General features: G+C 39.5%; 1 protein-coding gene across 1 annotated transcript in view; it reads left to right on the top strand.

The window, feature by feature from the left end:
* The window catches only part of EFNB2 (ephrin B2), a 46317-nt gene that overhangs the window by 21914 nt on the left and 11887 nt on the right, over positions 1–12516 (top strand). The window contains exon 2 of the mRNA XM_054181189.1: positions 625–908. Coding sequence (XP_054037164.1) covers positions 625–908 — 284 coding nt within the window. The remainder of the gene's footprint in view (positions 1–624; positions 909–12516) is intronic.

Below are 12516 nucleotides of genomic sequence, written 5' to 3'. Positions count from 1 at the left end.
CGTGGTCCTTGGGTCAGGTAGATGTCTGCCACCCCAGGTCTGTAAGCGTGATCCTGGTGAGTGACTCATGCTCCTTTGTGTTATACTGGTAACATCGATCAGAATCCTAGTGTGTTGTTAACTCTTTAAGTTGTTTCCTTTCCCATGTAGCTGCTCAGAGGGGTTTGAAAGATTATTCTTGTCATTCTCCCATGTCCAAAATTAGCAAAATATGTGCAAGAATAGTAGAAATGTTACGAAAGCGGAAAAACCAGGATTGTAGCCCATCAGACGTTGTACTAGCTGTTGTAAGTGGCCAAACGTGGAAGAAACAACAGTGCCTGCCAGAGACGTAAAACCTACTAGAGTTCCCAAAACTGGGATAAGGACTATAAAACTCAATCCATCTGTAATTTCCAAGTTCTAAGTAAACATTTTGTTGATATTAAATTGAGTCAGGCCCAAGCTATTAAGATCTGGTTTGCTCAGTCTGTCATTTTGGTTTTGGAAATTGTGTGTTTGTTCCTTTCTGTCCACTGCAATTGCTACTTTTCTGGATGAGATTTTACAAAGTGTCTCACATTTTCCCTTTTTTTTCTCTCCTTTTTTTTTTTTTTTCTCCCCTCCTTATTGTTTCTGTTTTAGATTCCTTCCTGGACAAGGGTTGGTACTATATCCACAGATAGGAGACAAACTGGATATTATATGCCCAAAGGTGGACTCTAAAACTGTTGGCCAGTATGAATATTATAAGGTCTACATGGTTGATAAAGACCAAGCAGATAGCTGTGCTATTAAAAAGGACAATACACCTCTCCTCAACTGTGCCAAGCCAGATCAAGATGTTAAGTTTACCATCAAGTTTCAAGAGTTCAGTCCTAATCTCTGGGGCCTGGAATTTCAGAAGAACAAAGATTATTACGTCATATGTAAGTTCAAAATATCAATTTTTCATTCTTTTAAATATGATTGTTCATTCTTTTGTATGTTGTCTTGTACATTACAAGCAAACGAAGAAAAATGTGAATGGGTTTGTATTTTTTCCCTGAAAATATTCTCTTGCGAGCACATTTTAAACATTATTCCTGACTGCTCTGGTGCCTCTATCTCTTTTTTCCTTGGTTTGTGTAAACCAGATTAGATTGTACTTCTGTGCCTGTAAAGGGCTTCTCCTTTTGTGCACAATATCATGTCCTGTGTTCACATTAAAGGTTGTGTGCAGCTAAACCGTGATGTGTTTCCTGCTCACAGCTCTGGTGATGTGCCACGCTATTGGCCTTGCCTGTGGGTGCCCTTATGCCACGAGTAAGAGTAAGGTGGCCCAGCCATTCTGAGCTGAGGCATCCTATGTGAAATGGCTGGCCATTGCTCCAAGTAGTGCAGGGATTATTGCAGTGACCTTTTGGCCATTTTGGTGCCAACTTTGACAGTGTAATTTCCCCACAAGGGTTACTGGTGGGGCTCTAGTTGAGCATGCATAGCTGCAATACACACCTACTCTGTCCATACGTTAGCTAGGAGGGTTCTTGGGCAAACCCTAGACTAGCATGATCTTGAGTTTCCTCCTTTTTTGTGGTCCTGGACTTGTAAAAAGAATGTGCATGACACAGGCCTGTGTCCAACAATATAAACTTTGTGTGAGTTTTAGTCTGATAAGGGACTTATGGCTGAAAGCAAGTCTGGAGGTAACCGCTGTGTGTAGTGATTCAAATTACTTATGATGTGTAAAGTTAATGATGTGAATCAGGAGTTAACATAAGCTGAGACCTCAGCAGTACAACAGCAATTTTCATTAGCTTAGGTTTTGTCATTGTAGTACTACGGCCTGTGGACCTCATTTAGCCCCATGGGGACTTTTGATGTCTTGAGCAAGGATCACCAGTTAGTAGGAGATGGACAAATTCTGTGCTTTGGCTTTTCTGCAGTCACAATGAAGTTAGATACTGGTGTTTCTTACTTCTGCCACCTCCTTGAAAACTGAAGGGCTGATAACTATTTCATATAACGTCTGGCACTGAATGTGTCGTCATTTCTTAGTTAAAAATATTTGTAATTTTACAAGTGCTCTGAGCAAGTACTTTTAAAATGGAAATGCATTTAATATGAATTAATGCTCACTTCCCAGTTATATCCATAATGGTACACACTGTGTACAAACCAGGTTGTATGTCACAGAAACTAAGAAAGAATTCACTGTATTAAATATTAAATGTAGAAATTAGTAAATAGCAGTTGTGGGGATATAAAACACCATTTTTTTGTTTTTAAGGTTTGACAAAATGATCACTTAATTTAGGTGCTTTCTCTGTTTAGTCAGGGGGTATATAAAAACCTGATCCCACTTAGACAGCATTAACTTTGACCAACTTCCTGCTGAAATCCAGTGAGATTTACCAGGGTAAAAGCTGGAAGATCAGATGTTGAGAGATAGTTGTCAGTAACTCCAGTGAAAATGTGCAGCATAAAAATGACCATGCTCAAATAGTTGGCTTTAATGATGAAATATGTTCAGTATTTAGTGCTGCTTTTAAAAACATCCACAGCGGACTAGCTGTAGTGGAACAAATGGCACTGTTACAATTATTACCTGAAAATTATGGGCACAAATGGAGTTTTCTGATACCCTGTCAGTTCTGTCATATCTGTGTCATGGATTTACCTAGAGAATTATTAAATATGTCTCATTTTCATTAGGTTTGTATAATTATTTCATTATAGCAATAAGACATAATAGACGTTGCATTTCCTGGAAGATTACAGTACAGTTTGGTTGAAAGAACTTGCTCAGCTTTCAGCCTAATGCCTCAAAAAAATCACACTGGCCTTGCAATAATACTGGAGAGCCTTAGGATATTACTTTCCCTGCTCATTCTGGCATAAACAAATGGCTAATTTATCACTATATTGCTAGCATACTAACCGAGCTGCAGCAGGGGTACCCATACATTTTAATAGATCAGACAAAAAGAAACCAAAAACCACCCTGAAAACCCAGTCATCCTGAAGCTAAAACTCTCGCTTTTCTATCATTCAGGGAGAAAACAATGAACTCAGTGATGTCGGTCTCAGAAACACTAAGAGGGGGTAGAAAACTAGGCCAGGGCTCAGCTAGGACACCATTTTACAGAGATACTGGAGCTAGATAGGATTTTAACAGTTTGTGCTCAAAAGCTCATGACCTGACACAGCCTTGTCAGATATAAGTTCTGGTAGTCAAAATGTTTACTGTCATTTTTATAAGTAATATAATACGTCTTAATCATGTACGCAAATCAGGCCATAAATAGTTTGCATACATCCCTGTTCCCTGACCTGTAATTTGACTGGTGTGCTCAGGCCTGAAAGGGGAACGCACTGGGTCTCCCACTGACTCCAATACTGCTCCCTCCCTCCTTCCTTCCTTCCTTCCTTCCTTCCTTCCTTCCTTCCTTCCTTCCTTCCTTCCTTCCTTCCTTCCTTCCTTCCTTCCTTCCTTCCTTCCTTCCTTCCTTCCTTCCTTCCTTCCTTCCTTCCTTCCTTTTCTTTCTCTCTTTCTTTCTCTCTTTCTCTCTCTCTTTCTCTCTTTCTCTCTTTCTTTCTCTCTTTCTCTTTCTTTCTCTCTTTCTCTTTCTTTCTCTCTTTCTCTCTTTCTTTCTTTCTCTTTCTCTCTTCCTTTCTCTCTTTCTTTCTCTCTTTCTTTCTCTCTTTCTCTCTTTCTCTTTCTTTCTCTCTTCCTTTCTCTTTCTCTGTTCCTTTCTCTCTTTCTTTCTCTCTTTCTCTCTTTCTTTCTCTCTTTCTCTCTTTCTCTCTTTCTCTCTTTCTCCCTCCCTCCCTCCCTCCCTTCCTTCCTTCCTTCCTTCCTTCCTTCCTTCCTTCCTTCCTTCCTTCCTTCCTTCTCTTCCTTTCTGTTCTTCCTTCCTTCCTTTCTTCCTTCCTTTCCCCTCTCTCTCTCTTTCTCTCTCTTTCTCTCTCTCTCCCTCCCTCCCTCCCTTCCTTCCTCCCTTCCTTCCTCCCTCCCTGTTTATTTGGGAGTTTGGAGTTTTGTTTTGATTTGTTGTTTTGTTTTGGTTTGTTTTTTTGGGGGGGGGAATGGGAGTCCTATGAAGTGAAGGCAGTGATGCGTTTTATGTGCCAGCTTTTGATTTTGAATTATTTTAAGATCTTGTATTCCCTTGACTAAGGGGCATGAAACAAACCTGAGACAAGAGTTTTCTGAGCCCAGCATCTTTGCAGTGCTCGCTATGGCTGCGTCTGCAGCCTAATCTCACGCTGTTTATGCTGGCTGGCTGTTGTCATCCCTTTAAATGTTTTGTGCGTTGTCATGTACCTTTATCGTCTTGCCATTATTTGAAAACACGGTTTGTTTTTCTAAGGCAATAGGATGTGGTTTGTGGAGCTGTATTAAACAGTAAAATCTCTATTCAGATTAGGGGGTTAGTAATTTTGGGATGTGGAGTTATAAGACAGGATGAAGCAGCTTCCTGAACCCTCTGTACCTTTAGGGAAATGTGATTGTACAGGAATTTTTCAAGCCATAATTTTTATATCATCCAGATGTATTCATGATGGCTATAGCAGAAGGAGATCTTTTCTACTTACTACTTCCCTAGGTGTAAGCATATAAAAGATGAAACTTTCCTTATTCCACAATTCACAATTTTTTTAAAAAATAAAAATGTAGTTGAGTTTCTGATACCTCTTTTCACATTTAATGGTACTTTAATCCAAAAATAATTGAATCCATTTCTTGGCAAGATATTCCTCAGTATCAATATTGGGATCCAAAGAGTTAATTCTGTGAACAGCAGTACTTGGAAAGGTGATACTGAGTGGTATTGGAAAGTGAATAAATGATGTAAGGGAGTGTCCTTGCTTTTCTCTTCCTTGCTATCATCAATTTTTTGTTCCTGGGAAAATAATAGATTCGTTTTCCTACAGCTACCCGATTTCTTTTAAGCAGAACTGGAGAAGGTCAAATGTACTTGAGATCTCAGAAGTATTAATGTTAGATTATCCTAAAATATGCGACCATTTAGCTAACATATCATAAGTGTCTAAGGAAATCCTTAATCATATGCATGAAGGAAGACACATCATGCCCAACAACATAAATACCTGTGTGAAGGGCAAAGTTAAGCAGAAGAAGGGTGTGCAGATTTGTAACTCTGATGTTTGCATGAAAGAGTCTTTTTATGTCTTTGCATGGTTAGGGAATGAAGTATAATTTTCTGCTGCTGTGGATTGCTCCGAACAAGCAATGAGCATCTTCTCAATAGTAGGGGACTGATTGCAAGTACTTGGGTCATGGTGTAACTGCTTCAGTAGCTCTCAAATGCAGCATTTCTTGTACGGGAGGGAGATGTGTTGGTGTAGTACAAGCATATCTAATACGTCAAAGTTGTTTACTTTTGCTGAACAGGAGTTGTCCTGAACCCTTCCCAACAAACTTGGCCTTTAGTCAGAGGGCATGGAGAGCACTGTGGTACCCTGGGTTCGCACCGAGGGAGCGCCCTGGGGAAGCCTGCGGGCAGCCACGCCGGGGGGAAGGGAGCAGTGCCTCTTGTCTTCCAGCCACCGTCACGCTCCTGAGGTAGTTTGGCCAAGCAAGCACATACTCTGCTCACTTCATCTCTTCTTTTGCATAAGCAAAATGAAGATTATGGGCTGCCATCATCAGCATTAGAAAATAAGTCACCTGCAATGAAGCCTTCACCTGTTTGAAATTTGTAAAAGAGTGGCTTGAGGCTTGGGAAGGGGCTACAGAATGGTCCTAGGAAGGTTTCCTCTAAAATGCTTGCTCTGCCTGCAACCTCATTAACCAGGCTTGCCGAGCTAATGACGCTCATTGGCTTTGACATTGGCAAAATGGAATATGCAGCTTTCCTTACATGTTTTTTTTGTCAACTTTTTTCAAGTGACCCACTTACATAATTGGCCTCTGGCTTATATTAAAAAACATACATATATATTTGATCCCTGACTGATTTAAAGGTTTATACTGGCTAGTAGCACTACATTTTGGATAACTGCTTTAATAGTACTGTGGCTTTTAAAATCCAAACAGTCATTCTGAAACTTTAGCATTAGCTGGGTTTGAAAAAATCACAAGGCTTTTTATGTTTTCACTTTGTCATTCTGTTACAATTAAAGGGCAATAACTGTCTGAGGAAGAACATATTAAAGGACAATATAGATTGTGCCCTGAAATACGGCCCAGCTGGGAAGAATAAATCTCTTTGCGTGGCCAAATAGATTTACATTAAAATGTTATTTTCGTACTCTGACCAAACAGTTTAAGCTCTGGCTAATCTGTCTGGCTGGGCATTCTGACACTTCTCTGAGGCAGGTTTCAGTCCGCAGCCCCCTACAACCTCCCAAACACCCAGCGAGAGCCACCCGAAGGAAACAGTAGGTTTTCCTTTGTTTAGGCGTTAATTCCGAACTAGCCAAAACATCAGAATTTCAATTCCATTTCTTTTGCAACAAAGACGTTTTCCATGCTTTTTGTTAAAGACACTGTGGTGCAGGAATGTATTGTTATTTATTTTTTGGTGGTGGTGATGCTAATGAAAGCGTATGTGATAATAGCCGCCACCACGATTCCAGTTGTACAAAGATCACTTTTTTTTTTCTTTCCTTTCTCCTCGGAAAATTAGATAAATGATTTCTTCTTAGTGTAAAATGATATCCAGAGGTCAGTCTTTGACTTTGCTGAGAGTCTTTTAAGGGATATCTCGGCAATACCACTTAGCTCTTGTTGAATTAAATATAAATACAGCTCATACAAATAATATTATTGGAGAAAAAAATCAGTGGCTGTGCAGCTTCAGATTTCTGACTGACTGTAAGACCTACAGGATTAATGGAGTCATGGTCCTTTGGGGTTTTGTCCCAGACCACACAGGTCTTGTAAGAGAATAAGGCTATTTTAGATTGATGGACTTTGTTCATATTCGGTGCCATTACCTAGGCAATACCGACCGTTTATCTCCTTTAAAGTAGACAGAGATAATTCAGCAGGAAATCTGTTATCATTTCTCTATTCCTAAGGGAAGGAAATGAAAGATAGGAATGCTCAGTTTGTTAATTGATGGCATCTTGTGAAAAAATACATTTATCCTCCCCCACACCCCCCAAGTATTGCAAATAGATATGAAATCAGATGAAAATGAAGAATGATTATTCAGACTGGAAGAAAGAATTATTCAGGAAATACTCATGAATTAAACAGGTTTTAAAATTTCATAGGAAGCTGTTTAATATTTTTAGTGAACGTTTGTATTTCCCATTTTTTTTTAGTTCCTCATAAACAATTTATAAATACTGGAAAGACAGTACATTCACAAAGAAAGACACAATAGTCTCACTTAGAAGTCTTTGTAGTATAAATATCAACAATAAGGGACACTTGAAGAGCTTTGCAAAAAACAGCTGAAACACGGATCTTTTACAAGTTTTATGTGTTCTTAGATTTACGTATACATCCTTATTAGGACTACATGAAGAAGAGGGTTGGGTTGAGTGTGTATTTTATACTTTATATGCAGGCTATGAGTAACTGTTTAAATCAAGGGGGTGTGTATTGGGGAGACATGCCACGCTATGAGGAAAGCATCTGTCTAAACTGAAACTTAGAAGCGCGCTAGCATACTGAAAGACGTTTAACTTGCATTTTGTACCTAAGTTTGGTGATTAGCATTTATCTCATCAAGTGGGATGATCAGTCTTTATTTCATGCAGTTGCTTGTATTATATCTGGTTACGTATTACAGTATTTTAAGTCCCAAAATAAAAGTCCAGGAACTGCATAAGCGTTTATGAAGACTTTAATGAAATTGATTTTAAATACTTGAAATTGTTTGCCTCATTAAAGTGTTTACATAGTTGGATTGGAGGGAAATGTACATTTGTCTGAGAAGTGCATTAGCTAAAACACAGGGTTGAAATGGTTGAAAAACAGGGTTAAATGTCAGTTTGGACTTTCTTTCCTGACTTCAGTCAATCCTGGAAACTTTGGAGGAAGAATATTTCAGGATTTATTTCTGATAAATCAGGCTATAAAACTAAGCCCTAATGGGCAGTCTTCCAGTTGCCTTTTTTCAGTCGCAAGGAAATCATGCAAATATTTCTGTGAGTAAAAGCAGGATTAGGCTTAAGGTAGTCTTAGCAGTTCTTGGAGAAGAGTCCGTACTAAGCTGATAAGGCTGGTTTTAAGAAGCATGTTCGGATCTTTGTTAGCATGATTTATCTGTTTTCTGTTCAGTAGATGAAGACAGCAAAAATAACTAAACCCCAGCAGCAGACTTACCCTTATGTGCTCACTGAGCTGCTGTGAGAGAAACAGGAGTCTGAATCCAAATCCCGCCAGGGAAACTGAGACGGATTTGTTTTTCAAGTATTTCACCTTAGCACGTAAATGCATTAGACCACAACGGTGCAGTTGATTGCAGAACACGGAATGGTTGAGTTTGGGCGGCACTTCTGGAGATGGTCTAGTCCCCTGCTCAAGCCCCTGCTCGATTAAGCTCAGCTGCAGCCAGTTGCCCAGGACTGTGTCCAGCTGGGCTTTGAATATCTGCAAGAATGGAGACCCCACAGCCTGCCTGGACAGCCTGATCCAGTGCTCAGTCACCCTCAAATTCAAAAAGGTTTTCTGAGGTTTAAACAGAAACTCTGTATTCCAGTTTGTGTCCATTGCTTCTAGTCCTGTCACTAGGCACCACTGAGAAGAATCCAGCTCTTTCTTCTTTACCCCACCTCCCCCAGGTGTTTATACACATGGACAAGATCCCCCTAAACCTTCTCTTCCCAGGTCCTCGGCCACTACTTTTACACAGGTGCTCCAGTTCCTTCATCATCTCCATGGGTATTTACTGGATTTGCTCCTGTAAGTCCATGTGTGTCTTGCACTAGGGAGCCCACGACTGCACCCAGAACCCCAGCTGTGGCCTCACCAGAGCAGAGCAGAGGGGAAGGATCACCTCCCTCTGCCTGCTGGCAGTGCTCTGCCAAATGCAGCCCAGGAGGCTGTTGGCCACCTTTGCTGCAAGGGCACGTTTGCTGTGCTGGCTCATGGTCAACTTGTTAACCACCAGGACCCACAGTGCCGTTTCTGCAAAGCTGCTTTCCAGGTGTTTGGCCCCAGCCTGTGCTGAAACTTGATTCCACCTGCTGTCCAGAGGCTGCCACAGCAGATTTAGTAGCAGAATCAAGACATTAATTTAATAATTTGTGTTGCAAAATAATAATAAAAAAAACCCTAACAACTTAATAATGTTATACTATTAAAACAGTAGTGAAATAGTAAAAACTGTAAGAACGTCATTATTAAAAGTATTGGTTCTCTTGTCTAGTTAGGACTTTTCACAATTCCAGGCACTGGAGGATTAACATACCCGTCCCATCAGAGTTTCTTAAAATGGATCAAGATGTGCCTATGTGATAATTTCCAAAGCAGCTAAACCCCTTAATTTCTTAGAGCAAGTATTTGAACTAGAGGTCCTGTAGCACCTTGGAAATCCGGATTGCTTTATTACAGCAATGTTCCCTCATTAAGTTTTACTCCATGGGTGTTTTAAAGTTCCAAACACAAACTTAAGAATACTGCAATCAAAACAGTGTTTAACTTCTGATCGTCTTTGCCAAGTGCACCGTCATCCAATAGTATCATAATTGATCTCAGTACTAAGGTGCCAAACTCTATGTTGCTGAAGGATAGTTAGATGATGTAAATAGCTTTTTGTGTTTCGCAATAAAGCACACTTTTGTTGTGCTTGATGTAAGAGCAGGAGATGAAGGTATTCTTTTATTGAAGCAAACATGTGGAAAATTGCTCTAGATTGTTATAGTACAGAGCATCTCCCCTGAAAGGAATGAGGTTCATCTATAGGGCAAACTCTGACTGTGCCACTTTATTGGGTTTACTTCTGGACTCTGTGTGGTCAAAGCAAATAACGTCATGTCCATCTAAACTGTTATAACCATGAGACTGGCACATTTTCTCATCTATAGTGTTATATTCTAAACTGTCACTAGGCATTAACTCAGTCACTGGTGAAGCCCTACCACCTAGAGATGAACTCTGCCTCAAAATGATGTTTTCCACTTCAGTGCTACTCGTATAGCAATTACTGGGTCATTAATATCATTGCATGCAATTAGTGACAGTAGAATGAGCAAGAGGTTTGTTATTTATTTAATATGAACTTTCGCTATAACCCTTTCTTATCCAAGTGCTACAGACAGAAACCAGAGAGATTTTCAAGGCAGATGCAACGTCCTTGAAGAGTAGTGTTGAGATTGTATGATACCGAAAGTAGGTCCTCATTTAACGTTAAACCTGCTTTTGTTTCCAGTGAGGCCGCTTGTCATTAGCAACAATCAGTGTAAAACTTCAATGCTAACTAATTCTATTAGTTCTGTTCAGCTGAACTGTTAAGCAAAGCTTGCTGTGGTGGTGGGGAGATATTTCTCCCCATCCACGAGAGGCTTTTGCCAGTAGTGTGCTGGGAGAAAGGATGAGCTTACGTAAAATACTTGTTTGTGGTTGTTGAAGTTAACTAGCTAGTAATCTGTTTTAGATGCATACTTTCTGATATACGCTGAATACATCATAATTAGTGGGCTTACATCTGCCACAGTTACTTCAGCGCTCACAAATATATAATTTGTTTATGTAAACTAGAAGCAACCATGTGTGCAGTAGATCATTATCTGACAACATGTCTCAAAGTATGTGAAATATAGAACTGAAATACTTTTAGAAATGCTTAAATATAAGGAAAGACTTAAATTGTCATTCATAGTGATACACTATTGAGATGCTTTTATTTTTTATTTTTATGATCTCTAAATCATTCCAAGAGAATTTGGAAAAGGGACGCTTGCCAGCAGTGAAGCAAGTAGGATTTTGTTGTGGGTGGGTGGATGCTGTGACCTTCTGTAATGGATAATAATTCAGCAAATAGTTTACAGTTTAGTAGACTTCAGCTGTGGTATTCCTTAACCCAGAGATAAAGTGGTGCCGTTTTTAAAATGATAGGCAGCAGAAACCAGTTGGAGCTCATGGTTTTTTTGATACTTTCCAATTCCGTCTTGCTCGCTGTCTCTTTTTCCCTTGATGGAAAGACTTTGTTGACATAAAGGGCTTTTTTTTTGCCACCTGTATTCTTGTTGTGAGATGCCATGTCTCCCTGGAATTAAGAGAATAATTCTAAATGTAGGAAAGGGGGGAAACTTTACAAGAACTCTCTCCCTATTTTGTGTTGTTGTTATATACCAAGGTATATCACAGTACAGAACTCATTGGCTCTGTCTTGCTTGTGTCCTCCATGTTGCACCCCCCCAAAAAAATATTGGAACAGTAATAAAATCTGTCCCTTTCGTGCCATATGAAATCAAGTGGATAATTTTATGGGGAATTATATAAAGGCCCCTATATCACGAGTCCCATCCAAGTACCACAAGTCACGCCATTCACATTTGGACAAGACACATTTTAGAGCAGTGGTTAGAAAAGTGAATCACAAAGTTTCACGGCAGAGCCTTTGCCTTCTTCCAGGCAAGAAGAGGCCTGTTTTTTATTTTACTTCATTTTGTTCTGGTTTTAGCTTGACTGGGGAGGGCATTGCTGCTTACTTTCTGTGCAGAATATAATTTGTGGATCCTGTTTAGATATGAATCCTGAGACGTACAACATAGGGCTTAATTTAAAAAACAACAAGGATGAGAAGTGGAAAAGAAGAAGGGAGAATTCTGTTCCTTTCCTTCACATAGAAGTTTTGCTGCATGTGTGGATAGAGGGAAAAAAGGCTGCCTTCAAGAGACTTTATAAACGCTCCATAAGCTTTAGTTTAATGAGAATTCCTGAATGGTCTTTAGGTTGAGAAACTCCTTAAAATTCTGCTGCCACCTTGGTTTTGTAAGTAGGACAAATAAAAAACGAGACATGTTAGAAAAGCAGGAAATTATTGGTAAACCATTTTAATACATTTTTCATGACTGTCTCGGTGTCCTACACTATGTTAATTGAGCAAATTCAGCAGGTTTTTATCTTTTTTTATGAAAGATCCTTTCTTCATCTCTGTAAGATCAGTAGAAAAGTTAGGATGTGATTTTATTGTTCAAGCACAGAGAGTTAAAGAGAGGAGGCCTTCAGTCTGTCCATAGAAGCACAGACAACACAATCACAGTACTCTGTCCAACTATTCATAATGCATTTAAGTTTTAGCGCTTGTCGTCCAGGTTTGGGACCGCTGATAGCTAAATTTTGGAAGACAATTTCATTTTTTAAAAAAGTGAAGGTTTCAGTGCCAGTCTCATTTTTTGTCACTACAAGCAAGGGCAAACCGTTAGTTGCTAGTAGTTGAAATTAGTATATTTGTCTTCTCTATAAACTCTCTGCAGCTCACTCAACGTAGTGTTTGCCAAGCTACCTGTTCTTTGGTGAGTGGCCTGAACAATTTTTTTTTGGTTGTTTCAGATCTCCATGCAGATCTGGCATTGCTACTAAGAAGGGAAAAAAAAAAAGGAATTTAATTTCATTTAATTAAAACACAC

The sequence above is a fragment of the Rissa tridactyla genome, chromosome 1, assembly GCF_028500815.1.
Source record: "Rissa tridactyla isolate bRisTri1 chromosome 1, bRisTri1.patW.cur.20221130, whole genome shotgun sequence".
Classification (NCBI taxonomy): Eukaryota; Metazoa; Chordata; class Aves; order Charadriiformes; family Laridae; genus Rissa; species Rissa tridactyla.
The sequence above is the reverse complement of the archived record's forward strand: the minus strand, read 5'-3'. Positions and strand labels throughout refer to the sequence as shown.